Raw genomic sequence first — 24,906 nt, 5'->3', positions numbered from 1 at the left:
ACAGAGAGAACTCAGTATAGGGAAGGTACTGTAAAACTGACACAGCAAACGGGAAACGGAGGCGACACAGAGATAGTAACTGCCAAAAGGAGCTGACACGCCTGGGACAGAACCCACTAGGGAGCAGCTGGTGAGAAAGAAATGTTATTTTCAGAGTACCAACAGAGCGGAGTGCGGAAGAATAGATGTGCAGCTGACAGACAACAGCTGAAGAGGCAACACAATAGCTAATGACAGCATTAGCCAACAAGTCCGGTTAATATCGAATATTGTGAGAAATAAAGAAAATTCCTTATTGCAGATTTTAGTTTTGTAATTCTTTCTTTTTAAAACGTGAGCCTGGCTGTGGAGCAGCGAATAAAATTACTTCTTTGTACACATCGTTGCGGAATATGCTCAGATTCACGTTTTCTTGCACACCTGAGACATTTCACTGTTCTAAGTATAAGCAGACGATGGAACAGTACTCACAATAAAACGGAATGAATTACTGATACACACAACAACTTGGATGGATCTCAAAGACATTGTGCTGAGTGAAAGAAGCCAGTCTCAAAAGGTATGATTCCATTTGTATGACACTTTCAAAAAGACAAAACCATATGATGGAGAACAGGTTCTTGGTTGCCAGGGGCTAAGAGTGGGGAGAGACTATGACTCTAAAGGGATAGCACAAGGGACCTTTTTGAGGTAATGGAAATGTTCTGAATCCTGATAGTGGGAGGGTTACATGAGTCTATGCATGTGATAACGCTCATAGAGCTATATTTAAAAAAGTCACTCAAAAAGTGGGGGGGAAGGTAAAAAATAAAGGTGGAACATGCATGGCTTGTGCATGAGAACGTTTTTTCTTATTTTTTAAAAAATTTGCTGTGGTAAGGTTAAGTATGACCCTGCTGAGCTCTCGCCACAGCTGGAGTGAGTTACAAGGGAAAAGTGTCACTTGGAGTGAGACCAAATCTACAACATCTCTTCAGTTACTACACACCTTGGAGCTTCCAGCTGAGGGCAAGGCAGGAGGGCGAGGGAGGAATGCTGGCTGCTCCTGTGATCTGGGGAGGGTATTTGTGGCATCTGCAGCAGTTCGAAGCCTCCTTCTTCCCTCCACTTCAAAGCCTGGCCTGCCTTTTCCCCACTCATGTCTTTTATTTGGTGCTAGCAACCTTTGAGGACTGATACTGAATGGCCCTTGGCAGTGACCCCACTAATTGGCAAAGCTGGCCACAGGGGATGAATAAGACACTCACTGGCATCAACATCACACTGATCACGGTCCAGTGGGCCTTGTTTTATGTTCCCCTTGACAGTCCAGAGCAATTCCTGTGAATAAATGACGGAGCAGCAGCTGGAAGTGGTCTCCCTCCTGGCCCCCCTGGAGCCCTCTTTTCCATTCACGTGGGGACTACCTTCCACACATGCTTCAAAGTAGAATTTTGTTATGCTCAGCACATTTAAATCATTTCATTAGTAGAACACCATTAAGCAAAGTGTTCCTGAACTTTAAAATATATAAAATCATTTTGCATTCCATCACCCAAAGAATTTTCCTTCAGTTCCAGCTGAGATCAAAAGGAGAGAGAGATTCTTGGCAGTTACATGCTGTCTTCCACAAAGCCTCTCTTGTGGTGGGAACTGCACCATTGCCACTGCATTCAAGTTCTGCTCACTAGGGGCCAATCTCATACGCAACACGTCTATAAGACTATCAGCAGGATGGGATTCAGAAGTGAATGAGCACATACTCTTTTGTGTTTGGCTTCTTTCACTCCGCATACTTTTTTGAGGTCAATGTTGCATGTATCAATACCGTGTTCTTTCTTATTACTGGGCAGTACTGCATTATATGAACACGGTAGTCCCCAATTTGTTTATCCATTCTGTTGTTGGTAGATATTTGAGGTGTTTCTAGTTGTGAGGACTTTTGGGGGGGACTTTTACGAATAAAGTTGCTATACATATTTTTGTGCAAGGGTTTTTGTGGACATACTCATTCTTCTTACCTCCATATACCTAAGAGGGAATTACAGGGGAGACATATGTTTAGGTTTGTTAGATACTGCCAGTCTCTGAAGTGGCTATCCCATTTTACACTTACCCTATCAATTTATGAGAGTTCTAGTTGCTCTTCATCTTTGCCAACACTTGTTATTATTGATCTTTTCAATTTTAGCCCCTCTAGTATATAGCACTATGTGCCTGTGGTTTTCATTTGAATTTTCCTGACGAGAAATGATGTTGAGGGCCTATGCATATGCTTATCAGCCTTTTGTATATTTCCTTTCGCCAAGTGCTTCTCAGGAGAGTTGAGGAAGTGGTGGTGGCAATATCTGTCAGGGAAGAGAAATAAAGGTATGATTTGAAAAGGAAACTTATCAATGATAAGGCCATTTTTCCTAGTCCTGAATATTTATGCATTTTGGTGTTTTAAATAGATAGTAATGTATAAAGTGGTTAAAAGAAGAACTTAGTAGGCACTTGTTCCTAAATATCTCCCTCCTGGCCTATAACTGCTATCCACAATTCTGCCTCAGAGCTGTGTTCCTTTGGGCTTCTCACTAGGAGTTCTCAGCACATTAATGTGAATGCATTTGTGGGCTTCTGTCAAGCCTCTTGGCTGGCTGGGAGTGCAGTGTGAAGGGTTTGGGCACTTGGGGGTGCTGCGTTCCAGCCCTCTGGGGAAGCATGAAGGCCCTGACTGCCTGGGAGAGAGTGGGGGAAAGGAAACACCAGGAAAGGGAAGAAAGGCTTAGGAGAGAAACACAGGCTGCCCCCTAAACTTTTACTTACTTCATTCTGTTTTCCCATGGTTATTCACTTTGGTAAATGTTGGAGTTGAGAAGAGAGGAAAGGGAGAAGTACAGTATGTGCCAGAAATGATGTTATTAAACATGTTTGGAAGAGCATAATGCCAGCCAATAGGAGACTCTGGGACAGTGTCATGGAATGAAAGTGCTAATGTAATCGCAGCAGGAAGAGTGCTAAGTGAAGAAGGTATTGCCAGATTCCTTTAAGCCTTCCAGAAAGATCAAGGCACTTCATGTTTATGTGCAACACATTCACACACTCCAGTAAAGAAAAATCTGAGGCAGACAAGGTCCCCCCCATCTCACAGATAGGCCATAACCTGTGCAGAAATGCAGGGACCTGGTCTAAGGACAAATGAGCCCCAGGGTAGAATGAAAATAAGGTCCTAGATCCCCTGACTAGGAACCCATGTGGCTTGCAGTGGACATCTTCACTCTGAAGTTTTATTCCTATATTCAAGCATACCACAGCATCCATTCTCTAGTTAATATTTCTCATGTTTAAGACAGCACGACAGTAATGAATCAGCTCTGAAAGTCAGCTGCTATAAATGCCACGTGTTATCAGTTAGATCACACACTAAAGCCAGATTTTCAAAACATTTCCTGCTGAAATACCCACAACATTTTAACAGATGTCTTTTGGAGAGTCTAGAAACAAAATAAGCTCCCATCAGCATATTAAATAAAACCCAAAAGAAGTAAAATGTGGAGGGATTATATTTTTCTTTTGGCAATAAGAGAAAGGTTGGGAAAAATCTTGAGATGTTTGGAGAAATGCTTGTTCATAGCCACAAAAGTGAAGAAATTAATAATGTGTTATTTCTTGTTCTGAACACTGACTGTAAGTATGTAACTCTAACTTTCGTTGACTCAGTTTCATGGGCAGGTAGGGAAAGGATCTGAGAGTGTAAATTATGGGCCAGCAGGGACAGAAATGGGGTGAAAGCATCAAAGAAGCATCTTTTGTCAGGAACAGGATGTGCAAGACTAGTGGTGGATGATTCTAAAATGGTGCATCTTGGAGGCTAAGGCCTCTCAAAATCAGGGGTAGGAGGGCCAGAATGGGAGCCTGGAAAAAGAAAGAGAAATTTTTATGTGTGTGTTTTTCTCCAACATTATGAAAAAATCTGAAAGTACAGAAAAGCCAAAAGAACTGTATAGTGATGAAAGAGATACCATTTTTCAGGTGACAATTTGTTTCCCCCGGGGGCTGATTTTGACCTTCAGAGAAATGTTCTTGAATGAATCAATGAGTGGTCTAAGAGGCTTCCCACACACTTCTTCTGGGGAAGCCAAGGCTGTTCACTGCTACTCCTGTATGCAGTGTAATTCCAAAAGCAGGAGCGTCCTACGAGTCCGCTTCTGTTTTACCTGTTGTTTGGGATGCTCCTTGCTCATGCCATCTCATCTCCTCCTTGCCTTGTTATCTTTGACTTTGTGCTGGATGTTGTACTGAAAGATTATCTGTGGAGATCATCTGATATTATGTCTTTTGAGAGGATTTTTGTTTGCTTATGCTAGGCACATGGGGGTGCTAGCTGCCAGGACAACAAATTTTATTTAAGCATTACCAAGGCAGTAGGAATACAGTTAGGAACAAGAAATGGTTTCTGCCCTTACAGGTCTTACTAAGAATAAGCAAAAGGATTCATTTAAATAGAGTCCTTAAAGGATAATTTAATTCATACAAGTCTGATCAGCATGCAGCTTTTCCTCACCTTATCCATGCGCACTGGTTAAGGAGTGGCATGCTGGACCATGCAGAGATGCCCTGAGGTAGCAGTTCTCTTTCAGTTTTATTTCTTAGGTAATTTTAGAAAAAAATTCTAGGAACTGATTATTGCATTCACCATATAAAAGTCTAATCAGAAATAATCAGAACTATTTTACTTCTTTTGACCAAACACCCAGGAAAGAAATGCTTTAAAACACTACACTTAAGCAGTTACTAATTTCATGGCAGAAATAAAACTAAAGTCCATTTCAAGATTATAAGCTTAACTACTCTAAATCAACAGATCATTTAGAGGAGCTCAAGTGCTTCTGTTGTGGTGGTAGAACCAAAGAACAAAGTCCTTCCACACACAAGCTCCAGAGTACCTAGTTTCAGCCTTCACAAGCTGGAGGTTGGAGCTCCTATCAAAATAGTGGAGAGGCGGATTAGCTGAGAAGGAATTTTCAGTGGAGTGTAACCTACAGAGACCCTGACTTAACAATGGTTGACCAAAAAAGAACAGTCTCTCTCTGGACTTGCCATCCTTAGTCATTTCCAAATGTTATCTCGTACTTATTTAATGGCATGGGGGGGGGGTGGTTCTCAAACTGATGAAAACTAAAAACCACTCCTCATCCCTCACTCCTGGAGAAAATACTCAATACGAGAGCTGACTTAGAAGATTAAAGAAAAATTGGACAGCCACATGCAGAAGAACAAAACTGGACCATTTCCTTACACCACACACAAAAATAGACTCCAAATGGTTGAAAGACCTAAATGTGAGACAAGAGTCCATCAAAATCCTAAAGGAGAACACAGGCAGCAACCTCTTCGACCTCAGCCACAGCAGCTTCTTCCTAGACATTGCCAAAGGCGAGGGAAGCAAGGGCAAAAATGAACTATTGGGACTTCAAGATAAAAAGCTTTTGCACAGCAAAAGAAACAGTCAACAAAACCAAAAGACAACCCACAGAATGGGAGAAGATATTTGCAAATGACATATCCGATAAAGGGCTAGTATCCAAAATCTATAAAGAACGTATCAAACTCAACACCCAAAGAACAAACAATCCAATCAAGAAATGGGCAGAAGACATGAACAGACATTTTTCCAAAGAAGACATCCAAATGGCCAACAGACACATGAAAAAGTGTTCAACATCGCTCGGCATCAGGGAAATCCAAATCAAAACCTCAATGAGAAACCACCTCACACCAGTCAGAATGGCTAAAATTAACAAGTCAGGAAACGACAGATGTTGGCGGGGATGCGGAGAAAGGGGAACCCTCCTACACTGTTGGTGGGAATGCAAGCTGGTGCAGCCACTCTGGAAAACAGTATGGAGGTTCCTCAAACAGTTGAAAATAGAGCTACCCTATGACCCAGCAATTGCACTCCTGGGTATTTACCCCAAAGATACAAATGTAGGGATCCGAAGGGCTACGTGCACCCTGATGTTTATAGCAGCAATGTCCACAATAGCCAAACTATGGAAAGAGCCAAGATGTCCATCAACAGATGAATGGATAAAGAAGCGGTATATATATATACAATGGAATATTATGCAGCCATCAAAAGGAATGAAATCTTGCCATTTGCAACGACATGGATGGAACTGGAGGGTATTATGCTGAGCGAAATAAGTCAATCAGAGAAAGGCATGTATCATATGATCTCACTGATACAAGAAATTCTTAATCTCAGGAAACAAACTGAGGGTTGCTGGAGTGGTGGTGGGGTGGGAGGGATGGGGTGGCTGGGTGATAGACATTGGGGAGGGTATGTGCTATGGTGAGCGCTGTGAATTGTGTAAGACTGTTGAATCACAGACCTGTACCTCTGAAACAAATAATACATTATATGTTTAAAAAAAAAAAGAAGATAACAGGAAGGGAAAAATGAAGGGGGGGAGAAATCGAAGGGGGAGACGAACCATGAGAGACTATGGACTCTGAGAAACAAAGTGAGGGTTCTAGAGGGGAGGGCGTGGGGGGATGGGTTAGCTTGGTGATGGGTATTAAAGAGGGCACGTACTGAATGGAGCACTGGGTGTTATACACAAACAATGAATCACGGAACACTACATCAACTAATGATGTAATGTGTGGTGATTAACATAACAATAAAAAATCATAAAAAAAAAGATTAAAGACAAACTACCAGAATTAATATATTAATATTAATATCATTAATATGTTTTATGCCCTGCAGTTTTCTGCTGTGTAATTTTTTAAATCCTTTCATGAGACACCAGAGCCTTTGGTTTCTTGGAAACAGGTTCCTTTACCATACAGTCTTTGCTTTCGGGCTCCCTTTCTCCTGCTTCCATGAGTTTGCTCTCTACTTTGCATACCCCGGGGTCTTACTTGAGACCTACACATGACTATCTGTGACTGATTCTTAGGAGAGAGCCAGGTTAATGTCTGAACTCAGGCCACATACAGCACATCTGTCAAAATGATCATTTTCAGTGAGGGAGCCATAGACCCTAGAAAATCATTTGTCTTAAATAACATCTAGATCAAAGTCAACTGGGCCTGAGGAAATGGCATTTGCTTTGCTTAAAAATTAATGAGCAACCCTGTCACTTAAAATTTAGAAACTTAGAATAGAATTAGACCTTGAGTGTTCCACCTCCAAAACAGATGTCTGCCATAGGCTTAAGAATATTTAGAACTGGAATATATTAATACTGAGCCTCTGATGGAACCAAACGTTGCTTGTGTTTTCCTCTATTTGTTTTCACCTACTTGCATTAAGATGGTCAGTACCCTTGGATTCTGTGGTGTCTGCTTCCTCCTGATATCTTGAGGACAAACCTTACTTTTTTGGGGTTTCCCATCACTGCTAAAACACACAGGGCTCATATCATTCCAGTGTACCAATAATTTGTTGAACTCCTACGATGAGGAGGCATTTTGCTGGCATCATGGAAAACTGAAAAGAAAATCAAATATGGCTCCTGACCCCTAAGAACTCATAATCTAATAGAAGAAAAAGACACATCCAGGAGGAATTCAGGTTACGTTAAAGCAATGCTATATGGAAAGTGCTATAACAGAGGCCTAATTGAATCCACAGCTGACATGGTTTAGAGTTTAAGACAGTTTCAATGTCCTTCTCAGTAGATCCTGAAAAGGGGATTCTAGTTACCTGATTATTCTCCAAACAGGATGGGCTACATCATTTGTGGGGCCCAGTGCAAAATGAAGGTGCAGGGCCCCTTACTCAAAAAAGCATGGTGTCCTTCTGAGTGTGGGGCTCTGTCACATGCCCTTGAACCCAGCCCTATCTTCAAATACGGTCTATGAATATGAGGAAGAGGCAAATTTTAAGCAGCCTGGATGAAGAAAGTGCACACAGGGAATTTTCTTCCAAGTAGTTCACAGGAAAATAAACTCACTCTAAGGAAAGAGACGAATTCAGTCTTTCCCAAATTAACAAATGGGACTGGGATCTAAAGGAAAGTTACCATTTGCAAAGTCAATGTCACAGATATGGCACAGCTACAAGGTAAGGGTAATAATAATAGTAGCAGCAGCAGGGGTAGTAGCTGACAAACGTACAGAGCTTATTAAGTGCCACCATTCTTCACAGTCTATTCTGTCGACTTGCTCATTTAATCCTCAAAACAGCCCTGGAGGACGACAGATGCTATTATTGCCCTAACTTACAGATGAGGAAACTGACCTTAGAAAGGCTGAGTAACTGTCCCTGGTCACAGAGCAAATAAATGGTAGAACCAGGATTTGAACTCTGACAGTCGAGCTCCAAAGTCCGTGCTCTTAGCCACTATTTTTTATGCTATTTCTCATAAAATAAGGACAGATATGGAGGGAAGGAAGGGAGGGAGTCATCCCAGTATATTCATTCATTAATGTTTTAGATTTGGCTTAACCAGGACGTACTGTGTGTTGTGTACATGTTTTTAATTTTTCCTTTTTTTGCATTTCATGTTCATAGTTTAACAGCACCCGTTCGCCCTCCCCCACTGAGTGTTGCCACATGACCCCATGGAGTAGAAAGGTACTGGTTCTGAGAACATTCCATCACAGCCCTATCCCATTCTCTCCAGACACTTTCTTCTCTCTTTTAACTATGGCAAACTCTGTTGTTTCTAACTAACAGGTATTCTTCTAAATCTCCTTCAAGAGTGATATTTTCCTAACTTGAATTAAATATCATTTAGACAGCCATGTCATTGGCTTTCTTTCCCACTTACTTTCCCCCCCTAAATTGCAATTAAGGCTCTGTTCAAGATGGGCATCACCTAATGCCACTCCTGGACCTTATAGTTCAAAGGAAAGTGATTCCAACTTTGCCCTATATTTATCAGAACTGTAAATACAGGTTCGGCTTCTCAAATCAAAAAAGAGAATAGAACAAAAGGATTCTCTGGCAGCCAGTCGTCCCTGTCGCCATTAAATAAAACGTGCTTTTGGCTGCTGGTCAGAGCCTTTAGTCAGGTCACTATTCTTTCTTTGTTTCCCAGTCCATTGTTATTCAAGGAAGGAATCGCCTACAAAATGTGGCCTCTGGTGGTGGGGGTTTCTCTCCAGCTCCTGCTCTTTCTCCCTCTTTTTCTGTCTCTCTTTTTGCATGCACCAAACTTTTTTTTTTTCTTTTTGGAAGTTACCTAGGAAACAAAGTCTTTTGTGCTCCAACTTTATTTGAGCTATTCGCTTCACTGGGAATCTGCACAAAAGCTGGAGAGAGAAAGAAGGTTGCAATGTTTTACTAAAATGTTCATGGCGAACACATTTTTCTCAAGGGGGGGAATCATATCCTGTTGGGTGTGTTGGGGGGCTTTGCAGATACCTCTGACAAGGTAAGCAAAAGCTGGGGGGTTAACTTAAACAAGTGGCTCTGGAATCTTGTAAGAGGACCTGAGAACAGTTTGACAATATGTGAAATCCTGAGTCAGCAGGACATGATGCTTCCAAAGGTGAGGATGAGAAATTTTTTCATGACTTTAGGAGTTTACTCCAGTTAAAACTTAACTGGAGTAAGAGGGAAAAATATTTATTTTATACAAACACTCACCTTCCTCCAAATTATGGAAAGAAAGAAAACTAGGGTCAGTGGTGAAAACTGGGTCTTTTAATAATCTGGTTTAGAAGCCCAACCCTGAAATCAAAATTGGAATGGAGGCTTTTTAATAATCTGGGTTAGGAGCCCTGCCCTGAAATAAAAGGCAGATAATATTAATATCTATCAAGGGCTTGGATGGAGAATTTTCAAATGTCATACAGAAGTCAAGGCCTCTAACTCCACAACTAGAAGAAAAGCTTCCCACTGCAAAAGCTGAAAGAAATGAAGACCCTTTACTCTTCCGAATTTGAAAAAGAAACTCTCTTGAATCTTTCTCTCCATTAACTGCTTTTGTATTTTCCACTATAGTAAGTGGGGGAGGGGAGCTGCTTTTCCATGTGCACACAGTGTTGATGAAACTGCATTTTTGAAATGTTATTCACAAAAACCACAGTCCTGCAGTAAAATTAACTCCTTGTGATTTAAGCCAGCCTCTCAGATTAGATAGGCTTGTCCTTCTGGTGATGTGTTCTGGAATGTTTCCTGACTCCAGGTTTTCTGGCACGTTTTCTGAACCTTTCATAGGCATCTAAATCATCTTCTCCCTTTGATCCCAGTCATCTAGAGCTCTCGAGACTTTCATTATCAATATATGGATATCCAGAATCTACCTGTCACTGGATTAAAGATTAAGATTTTTCTTCAGTTTTGAAGTTGGGGTCCTATGGCTACCTTGTCTCTCCTCTTAATTCCATTTAACCTGAAAAGCATGTTTATTAAGTCCATTTTTTCTTTTGTGTCGCTTGACTATTGAAATTATAACTTTCAATTATTGGTGCTTACTAACTATTTCTAGGACTTCTTCCTTTGACCTAAAAGCTTATTTCTGACCTCACTGTTCTTAACTGTGAAATTCCTCAATATGTGTGCTCACATATAAACCATTCTGGCTAAGTCTGAATGTACTTCATTTGCAGTCCCATCCCCCGGAGGATGAAGATACAGATGTCATGTTAGGGCAGAGGCCGAAAAACCCAGTACACAATATCCCCTCCACGCTGGACAAGCAGACCAACTGGAGCAAAGCACTGCCTCTCCCAACACCAGAGGAGAAGATGAAACAAGATGCCCAAGTGATTTCTTCCTGCATTATTCCCATCAATGTCACTGGTACCGTTCTGTTCTTTTCTTAGGGGTACAATATTGTGTTTTAAATGTGTTCAAAACCTGTGCTGCTGGGCGGACCAGTTAAGAATACCGCTTTGTAAACAAGCAATACCTTTTTCATCAGAATACAACCCAGAAGATGTTCAATATGCTTTTGTCAGGTTTTGAACATACATTTGCATATGTTCTGCTGGGCCGCTTGTTATGTAAATGATGGACAGTTTCTTTTTGAAAAAAGTCACCAAATAGCTCTTTGGTCATAGCTGACTGAAATAATGGAGAAAGCGGCAGTGATTAGTCATATGATAATGATGCATGGCACAGCAAGAAAGAAAACAGCAAACCCCAGGTCTCTCAAACTGCAAGTAATGATCCTGTAGACCAACTATAAAATCTGTTTTCAGGCTTCTTTGGATAAAGGTAGGCTTGTTTAAAAGATCGTTTAGGTTTCTGCATCGATTATGGTGATTTCTGAACTAAAAATATGTGGATTCAAAGATGAAGGCTGAATTCTATTCTAATCCAGCTAGCCTGGCTTACATTCCTCTCTGTTTTCCTCTTCTTGTGTACTGAGAGTTTGAATATTAGTCTAGGTCGAACGAAGCCTGTCCAGACTTTTCTTGAAAAGTTTACCTGTAGAGACTGTAGATTCCAGGATGGGACCTGGTAATCTTAGCTGTAAGTGAAATGATGTTATGAAATATTCTCACTTTCACAGACAGACAGAAAATGATCTATCCATTGGGCTTTCTTTAAACATCTCTAATAGTTATATTTTAATTTATTTGTATATTGAAAATTTCACAATGGCCACATTACTACTTTTATCCTGGTACCATGTGACTACAGGTTGCATGTCACTCAAGATGCATTTTGGACATGGCTATTATTAATTCCACTCAGATTTCTCTCACATAAAGTGGAGAGCAAATGACCAGATATCCAGGACAGATATTATTTCCTTCCTGAAAAACAGGAATTCTGGTTGATCAGCTCATTATGAGCTAGGAGTAATTTTCCTGATGACTTACTCAACTTGCAGGATAAATTATTCTAAGGATGCATACTTTATCTGATCTCCATAATCTAAATGGGCTGGGTTAGGTAGATGTCAAAATGTATCATTTTGGCATCCTCTTAAACTAACTTTCCCTTCTGGGAACATTTGATTACAAGCAGCACCTGCTTTCTTCATAGCACTGTAAGTAAATCTTGTTTTCAAATTTAGTTCTTTGATTATGGGTCTTGTGATTCAGGAAAAGGGAAGATCTTTCCTTCTGCTTTATTTCAGGAACTCTCAGACTAAAGCCCAGATTATATGTTGATTTCAAGAGCTTTAATGAAAAAGCTGCTAATTATGTCCATATAACATAAAGTGTGTCTGTGTGCCATGTGTTCTATAATTATTATGAGTAGAATGAAAGATCTTAATTTTTGGCTGGAGCTAAGAAAGGAAAATTCCATTAGTATGAATTCTCCAATAATATTATAATTAGTCATCATATGACATCTCACAGATTTTTTTCAAAAGTGAGTTCTGGAAACTGTTGTCACTGTGATGCTAAGCAGAACTCAAATTGCTTCATTTTACAGCTGAGCTGAGGTTTAACACGCCATCCTGCTCTATGCGTAACAATCAGGATAAATGATGAGGCAACCAGATTCCAATGCACTTTTGGCATCCTGACTTTCTGAGGCAAAGCTCACTCTGAAAAATCCATGGCACATGCCTGTGCCAGACAGGAGTGTGAATTCCTCACCTCCTTCTTCACCATTCTAGTTTTGATAAGACTGCATGTAGTGTATCAATAATGTGATTATGGAGAGAGAAACAAACAAGCATCAAGGTTTGGCCCCTGTATTTATAAAAGCAAACGGACCCTCATTGTAAAGACTGGGAATTCCAGCTTCATTTACAGCTGAAAGAGAATGTAGATCCACTTAAGTAGAGAACTGAGAACTGCCTTGTATTCTTATTTTATATTGTAAGACACTGGTGCCATACCAAAAAGTGTCCAACTGAGTCAGTAGAAGAAAGTAGAGTTCAGTGATGATTTAAAAACAAACCTCTAGGCTACTTTCTCCTCACAGAAGGAGTGTGTGTGTGTGTGTGTGTGTGTTGTGTTGTGTGTAGGGTTGGGGTGCAGTGGGTAGAGAGAGGGAAAAAAAAAACTCACAAAGATGCTTTTAATGAAGAAATGGGTCAGGATATGCTAGCTGAACTAATTCAGGTTAACATCTTGGCTCTGGATCTACTACTATGCAAAGACAGGTTCAGCGAGCCCAGAAATAGAAGTAACTAAAGGTTGTAAGTCCTTCAGGAGCTGTTTCTGTGTGCGAGTGATTCTTTGATGTTATTTTTCTCTCCTCTTTCTTTTGATTTTCCTTCTTTGCTTGTTACTCTTGGCAGTGCAAGCTGTTGTGCAGAGCTGCATTTAGAAGTAAAGCTTAATGTACTGCAGAGTAATTTAAATAAGAGCTGAATAAGGGCTCCCTTATATTTATTCACGGGCTTAATCCAAACTCTTCCTTTACTTCCAATCAATAAATATCACTGTGTTCCAAGCAAATGAAAATTTGTTTGCCGTTTCTAAAGGCTAATGAGACCTATTTGTGGGTTGCAGGAGTTGGTTTTGACAGAGAGGCTAGTATACGCTGCTCTCTTGTTCATTCACAATCCGTACTACAGCGGAGACGGAAACTGAGGAGGAGGAAAACCATCTCGGGTATCCCCAGAAGAGTCCAACAAGAAATAGGTGTAGTATAAAACTGTTAATGGTTAACATTCTGTTGGGTGTCAATTAGAAGGAGATGAAATGGAAGCCGGCCTTTTCATCAGCTTCCTTAAAGATCGTCAGTGTTGTAACTTGGAGAGGTTTTGAAATGGCGTGTACTTGTTCTGTGTTCAGCAAGCCGGGTGGTATTACTTTTTGAATCTCTGTTCTTGACTGTGAAGATTTAACCTTAGGGATTTAGGTATACATGTTCAAGTCTTATGGCTGAAATGTAATATTTTGGTAATGTTTAAAGTTTTATTAAGATGGAAATGATAAGTAATTTTTTTAAAGTTTTATTAAGATGGAATAAAAAGTAGCAAGATTCAATGAAAGATTATTTTGGGAAAATTATACCTTTACTTGAAGAGAGATATACTTTTATGGCATTAATTATTTTAAGAAGGTAAAATTTAAGCATATTCAATTAAATACCGACTGTTGATAACATGTTACCCTTTATGACTTTTTTTTCTGTTTTTTTGTTCCATGTGTTTAGGAATCTCTTATGTTTTATTATTAGTATTTACTATAGCATCTCTTTTATTACTTTTAATGAATTTTAAGAGTTTTATTTTGCTGGGCATATATTACAAAATAAAAAAGAATAGAGGCCAAGAAGACAAAACGCACTTTAATTTAAAAAAAATAGTAGTCACTTATTGGGGCAAAATAATTTGATAGTGAAGAGAGAGAATTCACAAAAGATCTAAAAGCATTTTCTCTTAGTACACACACACACACACACACACACACACACACACACACACACACACACAGAGACAGAGACAGAGAGGCAAAGGACAGATTCCCCAAAGCATTTTAACTTTCTCCTAATTTTATATGCTGACTTTTTTTTCTCAAAGAGAAAGATCCAACATACCACCACCCAGATTTGTGGACATCTCTCAGAATGTCTGTTAGTCTGCTGATGTATGAAATATCTCACTGTGCTTTCCGTGTGCCCTAGATTCTGATGAATCCCCTGTGGCCAGGGAAAGGAATGTGATTGTGCACACGAATCCAGACCCTTCCAACACTGTCAACAGGAGGTCTGGAACCAGGGATTCAGAGTGCCAAACTGAAGATATTCTGATTGCTGCTCCATCGAGAAGGAGAATCAGAGCTCAAAGGGGTCAAAGCATTGCAGCTTCCCTTTCTCATTCTGCTGGCAACATCTCTGCATTGGCAGACAAAGGCGACAGCATGTTCACTACTGCAGTGAGCAGCCGTACAAGATCTCGGAGCCTCCCCCGGGAGGGCAACAGAGGTGGGGATGCTGAGCCCAAAGTTGGTGCTAAACCCTCAGCATATGAAGAGGGGGAGCCTTTCATGGGCGACCAAGAAAGAACCCCAAATGATTGCAGTGAGGCCCCCAGCAGCCCAAGTGCACAGGAACACCAGCCTGCTTTGGGCCTGGCTTGTTCTCAACGTCTTCACAGCCCTCAGCACAAGTTAAATGAGAGAGGGAGGTCACGTCTGTCCCGAATGGCTGCTGACTCTGGCAGCTGTGACATCTCCTCCAACTCAGACACCTTTGGGAGCCCCATCCACTGCATCTCCACGGCTGGCGTCCTCCTCAGCAGCCACATGGACCAGAAAGATGACCACCAGTCATCCAGTGGCAACTGGAGTGGGAGCAGCTCCACATGCCCCTCACAGACCTCAGAGACAATCCCTCCTGCAGCTTCTCCTCCCCTCACCGGCTCTTCACACTGTGACTCGGAGTTGTCACTCAACACAGCCCCTCATGCTAATGAGGATGCCAATGTCTTCGTGACAGAGCAGTACAGTGACCACATGGATAAAGTGAGAGGCCACCGGGCAAACTCCTTTACCTCCACTGTGGCAGATCTGCTGGATGACCCCAACAACAGCAACACCAGTGACAGTGAGTGGAATTACCTACACCACCATCACGATGCCTCCTGCCGCCAGGATTTTAGTCCTGATCGCCCCAAGGCAGACAGCCTGGGCTGCCCGAGCTTCACAAGCATGGCCACTTATGACAGCTTTCTGGAAAAGTCTCCATCAGACAAAGCAGACACTAGCTCTCACTTTTCAGTGGACACAGAAGGATACTACACTTCCATGCACTTTGACTGTGGTCTCAAAGGCAGTAAGAGTTATGTCTGTCACTATGCAGCTTTGGGCCCAGAGAATGGCCAGGGCATCGGGGTACCTCCTACTCTTCCGGACTGTGCCTGGCAGGACTACTTAGACCACAGGAGGCAGGGGAGACCTAGCATCTCTTTCAGGAAACCAAAGGCAAAGCCGACCCCACCTAAACGTAGTTCATCACTGAGGAAGTCCGATGGAAACACAGACATTTCTGAGAAGAAAGAACCAAAGATAAGCAGTGGCCAGCTCCTGCCTCACAGTTCCAGGGAAATGAAGCTGCCTCTTGATTTCTCCAACACGCCTTCTCGAATGGAAACTGCCAACCTTCCCACCAAGCAAGAATCTGCTTGGATGAACCAGAGTGAACATGGTATTAAGGAACCTCAGTTAGACACTTCAGATACTCCGCCATTCAAAGATGAAGGTGCTGAATCAACTCACTATGCAGATCTCTGGCTTCTCAATGACTTGAAAACAAATGATCCTTACAGATCTTTATCTAATTCAAGCACTGCTACGGGTACCACAGTTATTGAATGCATCAAATCTCCAGAGAGCTCTGAATCCCAAACATCCCAGTCGGAATCAAGAGCCACCACCCCATCCCTTCCTTCTGTTGACAATGAGTTTAAACTGGCCTCACCAGAAAAACTGGCCGGCTTGGCGTCGCCGTCAAGTGGCTACTCGAGCCAGTCTGAAACACCGACCTCCTCTTTCCCTACAGCTTTCTTTTCCGGTCCACTGTCTCCTGGAGGTAGCAAAAGAAAACCGAAAGTTCCAGAAAGGAAATCCTCACTACAGCAACCCTCTTTAAAAGATGGAGCTCTTTCACTGAGTAAAGACCTCGAACTTCCAATTATACCTCCTACCCATCTTGACCTAAGTGCTCTTCATAGTGTCTTGAATAAACCATTCCACCACCGTCACCCACTGCATGTTTTTACTCATAGTAAGCAGAACCCAGTAGGAGAAACACTACGGTCGAATCCTCCACCATCCCTTGCAATTACACCGACAGTCCTGAAATCTGTTAACCTTAGGTCCATCAGCAAGTCTGAAGAAGTGAAGCAAAAAGAGGGCAACAACACAGATCTCCCCTACTTAGAAGACAGCACTCTCACAATGGCTGCCCTGTCTCCAGGTAAGATTAAGCCGCATGTGGCTAAGAAATCAGTATCACGTCAGTACTCCACTGAAGACACCATACTGTCCTTTTTAGACTCCTCTGCAGTTGAGATAGGACCAGACAAACTCCAGTTAGAGAAAAAACGTACTTTTGATGTAAAGAATCATTGTGACCCAGAAACAGCAACCTCAGCTGGTAACAATCTTCTAGATTCAAGTGTCACAAAAGACCAAAAGCATATGGAGAGCGAGCTTATTCCGGAAAACACACCAAGTAAAAATTGTGACTTTCCCACAGAAGGATTTCAGAGGGTCTCTGTTTCCCGCCCAAATGATTTGGATGGTAAAGTACTACAATATGGAGCTGGTCCAGATGGAGCCCTAGCACAGGTGCAGAAGCCATCCTCTGCAGACTGGGAGGAAGCTGCATACCCTGAGTCTGTGGATGTGCTCACAGCTCAGTCAAACTCACCAACCAGACCCACAGACATAAGCAGTCAACTTAAGCATCAACTTGGAATGAGCCGCCATCATGACAAAGTGCCTGGGAATATCAGCTGTGAAGCAGAGCTATCAACTGCAAATTCATGCCCTGAAAAATGTTCTGAGCAGGAAAATATTGCTTCAGGTATTTCAGCCAAAAGTGCCTCTGATAACAGCGGAGCAGAGGAGACCCAAGGAAGTGTGGATGAGGTTTCACTGAAAGGTCAGTTGTTGATGCCTTTGTCCCAGTGGAAAGGTGTCTCACGGCACTTCATTGCGTTTTTTTCTTTCTTATGTTCCCCGTAACACAGTACAGCCCTGGGTGTTGGTTTCCCTCCATCTTTTTTTCACTTCTTAAAACAACTGAGATAAAAAGTTTTTTGTTATTGAGGGACTGAGCTGCGACAGATAATCTCTCTTTTTAAAAACAGCCGTAAGGTATCTGTTGTTTGTTGATGCCACAAGCCAGTGAAACACAGCAGCATGCCTGGTAACTTCTTCTTAAAGATGCTTTTGTTCTTCATTTAAGAATCGTCACCGAGTGATGACTCTATGATTTCACCACTTAGTGAAGACTCTCAGGCTGAAGCAGAAGGTGTGTTCGTGTCTCCAAACAAACCTCGTACAACTGAGGATTTGTTTGCAGTCATTCACAGGTGAGGCAATTAATACCAAAAGTTTTGCTTCTTTCAGTGCCTCTCATTAAATGCAAATACGGGAAAGCCTTGTGTACTTATGATACATTCAACAAAAAAGCAAAGAAAAATTAGTTTTCCAAATCAAACTGATAGACTTATATTTCTGTTAGGGAATGTGAGCCTTTATATATAGCTCAACCTCACTTGAGAGACTTCCATAAGAACTGCTGAAGGGAGAGGTGTTTTCCATAGGAAAGACATCCTGCGACAAGTTTTCGTTTGAAAACAATTTGTGGCCAAGTAACTTAGTGTGAAAGCTCAAACTCTGTCGTAATCTCTGACAAATAATTTCTTGAACCAAAAAAACTCACAACTGTAATCCTACACTAGCAGAGATGCAAGCCGATTCACTGAACAGTCAGAGCCCAAGTTTGAGACAAGACAGTGTATAAACCTGCCTGTTTCATAGCTCAGAACTAATCACTGCTCCTTTCATCCCCCTCTTCCTAAAACTTAAACTTCTTTAATAACACTCGTCCTCTCTAAAATTAATACCCCAAATCCCACAAACAGAGGATGTCCTCTGGGCTGTTTTTCTAGGACACTATTGTGTCCAGGCTGCCCATTCACATTCTCTCACTGCCCCCTGCCCCCTGCAATCAGGGGCCATGTCTGCAAGAATATATACTCCTTACAACTTGTGACTGATGAACAGAGCAGGAACTTGCACTCGGTAGCCGAACCCAGATTAGACTGAGCTATCCAATCCTGCTGTACCTGCTCCTTTCACAACCATGACTACCTTCTTCCACTAGGCCTTGGAACTACATGGGACTCCCAAGGGACACAACTTGGAAACTGCCTTTTCTACCTTATGAAGTTACACTTTTTAAAAAAGATTTTATTTATTCATTTGTGAGAGAGTGTGTGCATATGAGCAGGGGCAAAGGGAGAGGGAGAAGCAGACTCCCCACTGAGGAGGGAGCCCAACGTGGGGCTTGATCCTAGGACCCTTGGGATTATGACCTGAGTTGAAGGCAGACGGTTAACCAACTGAGCCACCCAGGCACCCCTGAAGTTATACTTTTTGAAGCAAGTTTTTTTTCAAGAAGCTTGCCATTTTTCCAGGAATTCTACTTTTTTTTTTTTTAGATTTATTTATTTATCTATTTGAGAGAAAGAGAGGGAGAGAGCACAAGCGGAGGGAGGCTCCAGCAGAGGGAGAGGGAGAAGCAGACCCCCTGCTGAGCGGGGAGCCCAACACAGGGCTCAATCCCAGGACCCTGAGATCATCACCTGAGCCAAAGGCAGACGCTTAAATGACTGAGCCACCCAGGTACCCCTGGAATTCTACTTTTAAAGGGAACTTGCATTTTCTGTTGATGTGGTTTTCTCATAAAGAAGGAGCACAGCTCAACAGCTTTTTTTTAAAGGAGTCCCAATCAGAAACACCTTCTGTGTGTATATACCTCAGCAGGCACACCTCACCACTCAGAGAGTGAAGAATCAGTTCATTTTTTCTTTGCTCTGCGTGTAGTCTAAGATCTGATTATATTTCCCTTACCACACTTTCTCTTAGGATAAGTTACTAAAACGCTATATAAGTTAAAGAGCCAAGTTCTTACCCCAAAGGACCAAATGTTAGTATCTGGAGTAGTGGACAGAACATAAGTAGTGGAGTCAGAAACATCTGGAATTGAATTTCAGTGCTGCCACTTCTTATCCAGTCTTGTCAGTTAAAACCTCTCTACCTCTTCCCTGTTAGTGGAGATACCTATAGCTCACAAATTCAATTTTGATGCTAAAATAACATTTTCATGTCTAGACTATGGTAGATGCTAAAAGCAAATGTTAGTTTGAAATTCCTACCGTATCGGAGTGCCAGACACTGGCACATGCGAGATAACAACCACAAAGGTTTCAGTGAACCAAAATGAGGCTGGTCTCCCAACTGCAAAGCTGACATTTTCTCTACCCTATGGATTTTTAGGTTGGTGAAAGAGCATGTTGCCAATATTTATCAACATACTGAATCATGCTGAAGATTCACTAAGTTTACACCTATTTACTTACCAAAAGAAATAATATGATGACAGATGCCTACGTTTGGTAGACTTACAGAGCTTGGTAATCTTAGATTTGCATTTGTGTAGGATTTATTTATGTGCAGCACAGTGACAAAGAATGACCTTGTTGTTTTTTTGTGGATGACACTTGATTTTTTTTACCTTGTTTTCTTGAGAGTTTACAATATATAGAGCTTTAAGAGCTCCAGAGGTAGTCTAGGTTTTTAGCTTCTCACAGAACGTGGGCTTACTGACTGATACACAGCTGATGTTACTAAGCAGCTACAGAAAATGGTCTTTACAGCAAAAAATGGGTTGATTTATTTAAAAAGTCATGTAAGAAATTTTTTATATGGAGAAATTTAAAATGTTGACAGAACAGTATAGCGTACCTCCCCCTGACACACATATCCATCACCCACGCCTGTCCACCATCAACCTATGGCTAATCCCGTCCCATCCACACCTCTATCCACTTTGCTCTTCTGGTATTCACCGAAAGCCAACCCCACACATCAGAGCATTTTCTCCGTAATGCAGAGACAGATTTAATAAGAGAAAGCTATAGTCCTTCACTGCCTACACTCTAACCAGAAGTCAGACAGCAATATTTTCTCAGACTCTTGTAAAACATCCCAATAAGTCCTCCTCTAGAAGCTGTAGCCTCCGCATTAGTCATTATGTGAGCTGGTCATTTACAGAACCTAATTTAGGCCGCGGGTTACTGGAGAATTTCCCTCAGGCTGTGAGTGCTAGAAGGGCAAGGAATGTATCTCACTCCTCACCTCCAATGTCCTAATGCTTCCTAATCCAGTCAGATAGGGTCCACCCAAGTGCTCTTTAAGGACAATGCATGAATGTGACATAACACTTTGAGTTTCATAAAAATGTCTGTGGACTGAGATGTTTCCTTTTCTTGAAAGGTCCAAGAGGAAAGTACTTGGAAGAAAAGATTCTGGGGATATGTCCACTCGAAGCAAATCAAGGGCTTCTCTTGGCAGCAGTAGCAGCAGCAGCGCCGGTTCTGTCACTTTGCCCAACAGCAACGTGACCACCCCAAACAGCCAGAGGTCTCCTGGCCTCATCTACAGAAATGCCAAGAAGTCCAACACATCGAACGAAGAGTTTAAGCTGTTACTCCTCAAGAAAGGAAGTCGCTCGGATTCTAGTTACCGCATGTCTGCTACTGAGATCCTGAAGAGTCCCATCCTGCCCAAACCTCCTGCAGAGCTCACCGCTGAGTCCCCACAAAGCACCCATGACGCCCATCAGGGGGCACCTGGGGCCGAGGCATTGTCCCCACTCTCTCCATGCTCCCCAAGAGTTAACGCAGAAGGGTTTTCCTCCAAGAACTTTGCCACCTCAGCATCGGCAAGGGTTGGCCGTTCCCGAGCGCCCCCTGCGGCCAGCAGCAGTCGCTACAGCGTCCGCTGCAGGCTGTACAATGCGCCCATGCAGGCCATCTCTGAGGGTGAGACAGAAAATTCTGATGGGAGCCCACATGACGACCGATCCTCCCAGAGCTCAACATAGGTGGCCCGGGCCAGGCTGGCTGTCAAAGGCCAAAACCCTTAGTCATATGAGGATGTAGGAACAGAACAGAGGACTGGGGAGAAGTCAGCACACCATGGGGTACCATCACTGCTTACCAACGAATTCCTAAATATTTGCTGGGGAAATGGAAGATCGTCTTTTTTATTTTCCACATTTTTAAGTAGCTGCACTGTCTTTCATATTTTTCTTTAGCTTAGTTTGATTTACCCAATCTCTTTCCTTTTGATAATATAGAATTTGAAAATGTCTGCTTTTCATGAAACCTAGAAAAAGTTTTCCCAGAGCTGCCTATTCAGAAAACAAAGCCCTCACTGTCATAATTCTTAAGAAGATGAAATTACTCTGGAGGTTTGGTATTTTTTTATATTAAAATGAACTAAAGCAAAATTCAGAAGAAAGAACTACACACATGTAAATACCATATTTTTGATAAAAATGTGTAAATAGATTTATCAATGACGAGTGGACATGTGGCCAATTATCTACCACACACCAACTGTTTATAGAACACAACAAATAAAGTGTAATAATTGTATTCTGTGAATACCATTTTCATATAAAATACCATATTTAAATGTCCACCAATATGATTTTCTGAGTGATAAACCTCAATTATGAATTTTAAACTGGTGAAATAAAGAAAATCTTGAGGTCATATACTGAAATGTGATTAATTTAAAATAATGAATTCAGACCTCACCATTTTTGTGACAAATTGCAGCACCAAACAAGCGAATAGTAACACATGGCTATGATTTGCCATGTGGTAATTTGGACAGAATGAAAAGCATGCTTTTGATTTTTTTTTAATCAATGAGAAAAATCATCATTCTCAACAAAAAGCCCCGAAGAACAACATTTGACAGTGTCTTTTAGACTTTTAAGTTTTCAATGGATTGCTTTAAAGAGAATGAATAGGGAAACCAATAGTTAATTTTAGGTTATGTTTTATATTAGGCTACTGGGGACGTAAACAGTCATAAACTCCTTAAACAGTTTAGCAATTAGCTCCAGGTTCTTTAACTAACAAAAATAAAACATAAGCATGCCACAGAGCTATTGATTTATCAGTAAGTACCTGCAATGAGTTTTCAGTGAAGCTTTCTCTCTGTGCTGATGAGATTCATGCTACCTAAAAAGTAACAGAAATGACACTGTGAACAATATAGTTGGGAAATAGGTATGTGTATATGCATTATTTATATTCACTGTTAAACTGGGAAAGGGGGACAGCTCTGGGTCACAATGCTACATACAAATGAGTTTTTGTCTGATTTTACTATATCTGCTTGGTGGCAAAAGGGGAGGGTGGTGGGTGGGAAAGGAAATGTCAGGGCAAGTGCTCTGATAAAATGAAGGCAGGGAAACAAGCTGAATTACTTGAAATTACTTGAATTTTCTTGTCTTAAAACTGAAAAAAAAAGTAGTTACAAGTTGAAATCTGCCAATGGTTCTTACACCTCTGATTTTAACGTGAATACTAATGTTTGAAATATGTCCGAAATATAAGCAGCTATGTACTTAGAATATGTTTTGAATGGGACAAGGTAGAAAGTAAAGAGAACTAAGAAGGGATATGGCCTATAAAAGAATAGAATGTGATTAGAATGCTAGAACAGAGCAGAGTTACCAAGAAATTGATAAGCAACTGGCTTTAAGTTTATGCAAGTGGTATTTGGGAAAGCAGGATGTGTGAAAGGGGGTTTGTGGCTTTGGTTTGATTCATACAACATGAAGGAGAAAGCCTGGTCTAAGAGGATGCTGTCTTTCAATAGAAACACTTTCTAAGATGTTATAGATTGAGAATTAGAGAATCTGATTGCTGTTGGCTTTTGTTTGTAAAGAAAAAAATGTCTGTCTTCTTCTACTATTTGCTTTCACTATCAAATTGTATTTCTTAATTTCTTGTCATCTTTGTATGTAAAATGGGTACTGGGGGTGGCGGGGTAGAGGAGGGAGAATGTGTGTGTGGGTGTGTGTGTGGATGTGGGTGCTTGCGCTGGGATAGATAAGCTACTTGGTAAAGGGTACATTTGAACGTGTATAAAGTGTTATACTTTTTATTAAAAGAAAAATGTTTGGGGGTTTGAAAAAAAATGGACCATCATTTCTCATTGGAACCCATTAGTCAAGAAAACCAGCATGGTTTGACACCACCTGGGAACATGAATAACTTTTTCTCATGCTTTGAAAAGTACACTTGGCAAAATTTTAAAAATAAAGTTTTTAGACAAATGCGCTAAGACACCGTCATTTCCAGTCCCAATAGGTGATCTTTTGTAATTTTCATAAAAGCAGTTCGTTTGCAGTATGGCTTTTGTGTAGTTAGGGGTTTTTTAAGTGTAAAGAAAGGTATGTGGGCTTTAAAAGTGATTCTAAATCTTGAATAGGAAACCCATTAATTGGCTTTAATAAATATGTCACCTTTTTATTATTGACATCAATTTAAGTAATGATACCATATATTTTTTAAAATACATACTGACTTGAATTGTGAGGCAATAAGATTCCTTCTATATGTAATGATCACAGAACTAACCCTTATAATATAGTTTTACTTATTTTGTTTACTCTAAAAATCTATAGCAGAGTTTCTCTATTTTATATTTCATAGATTAAAAAAAAAACCCAAATAATGATGGATTTTAAATTCACTGTGTTAAGAGGACTGAGTAACAAACTGAGTTAAAAAAAAAAGGAATTCTTTAGTAATCTGGAATATTCTACATGGCTTTATTACATAGCATATAAGACCAAGAATTAGAGGGCTGTCTTCAACATCACTACCGTTTTGAAGCAGGGTACACACATTAGGTATTGTAGAAAACATCAATCCAAACTTTTCTTCTGTTGTTTGCACTGATGCTAATTTTTTGTTCTTTTATGTTTACACAACATGTCTATGTTGTGTGGGGAAAATTTTTTTTCCTTACTTTTTGGTTTTTTGTGTTTGGGGTGTTTTTTTGGTTTTGGTTTTTGGGTTCTTTTTGTGTTTTTTGGGTTTTTTTTTTTTTTTTTGGCTAAGTAGAGGACATGGACTAGTTGTAGCAAACAAAACACGCTGTTTGCTCTTGCCAAAGGTCAGTGAGTGAGTACATTTGCTGCAGTGATGGCAGACTTAGAGAACTAGATCATGACAAAGGTTTAAAGAAGGTTACAGTGTAACTATTTTGGTACTAGAACCAGTTCATGCTGGCCAAAAAGACAATGGTTTATGGACTTGCATCCATTTTGTATTTTTGTAATATTTGTAAATATGAACTTTTTAAATTGTTGCAGAAATGGTTTCTTTTGTAAGATGTTTTCAACGTTTACATTCAATTCAAGCCTTTGTATATTTTAGAGCTGCGCAACACTTTAAGTCTTGTATTTATTTTTAGTAAAAATGGTGACAGTTTCATTGTGAACCCCTCAAAAAAAAA

At 40.9% G+C, this 24,906-nt stretch overlaps 1 protein-coding gene and 1 long non-coding RNA gene across 4 annotated transcripts in view; one reads left to right on the top strand and one right to left on the bottom strand.

Moving 5' to 3' along the window:
• The window catches only part of LOC148163136 (uncharacterized), a 28,629-nt gene extending 26,432 nt beyond the window's left edge, over positions 1–2,197 (bottom strand). Inside the window, exon 1 of the long non-coding RNA XR_015769410.1 lies at positions 2,096–2,197. This is a non-coding gene — a long non-coding RNA (uncharacterized LOC148163136). The remainder of the gene's footprint in view (positions 1–2,095) is intronic.
• Positions 1–21,463, top strand: part of NHS (NHS actin remodeling regulator) — a 344,262-nt gene extending 322,799 nt beyond the window's left edge. For 2 of the 3 annotated variants that reach the window (XM_088028511.1, XM_088028513.1), the window contains exons 4-9: positions 8,489–8,551; positions 10,534–10,726; positions 13,348–13,479; positions 14,468–17,449; positions 17,756–17,882; positions 20,854–21,463. In XM_088028511.1, coding sequence (XP_087884637.1) covers positions 8,489–8,551; positions 10,534–10,726; positions 13,348–13,479; positions 14,468–17,449; positions 17,756–17,882; positions 20,854–21,463 — 4,107 coding nt within the window. The remainder of the gene's footprint in view (positions 1–8,488; positions 8,552–10,533; positions 10,727–13,347; positions 13,480–14,467; positions 17,450–17,755; positions 17,883–20,853) is intronic. The other variant, XM_088028512.1, reaches the window with a different exon arrangement.
• The last annotated feature ends 3,443 nt before the right edge of the window (positions 21,464–24,906 follow it).

This window comes from Eumetopias jubatus, unplaced genomic scaffold, assembly GCF_037043125.1.
Source record: "Eumetopias jubatus isolate StellerSeaLion01/CBP00866 unplaced genomic scaffold, mEumJub1_p1.0 scaffold_11, whole genome shotgun sequence".
In the NCBI taxonomy this organism is placed as follows: Eukaryota; Metazoa; Chordata; class Mammalia; order Carnivora; family Otariidae; genus Eumetopias; species Eumetopias jubatus.
Note: the sequence above shows the minus strand (reverse complement) of the source record. Positions and strands in the feature narration are given on the sequence as shown.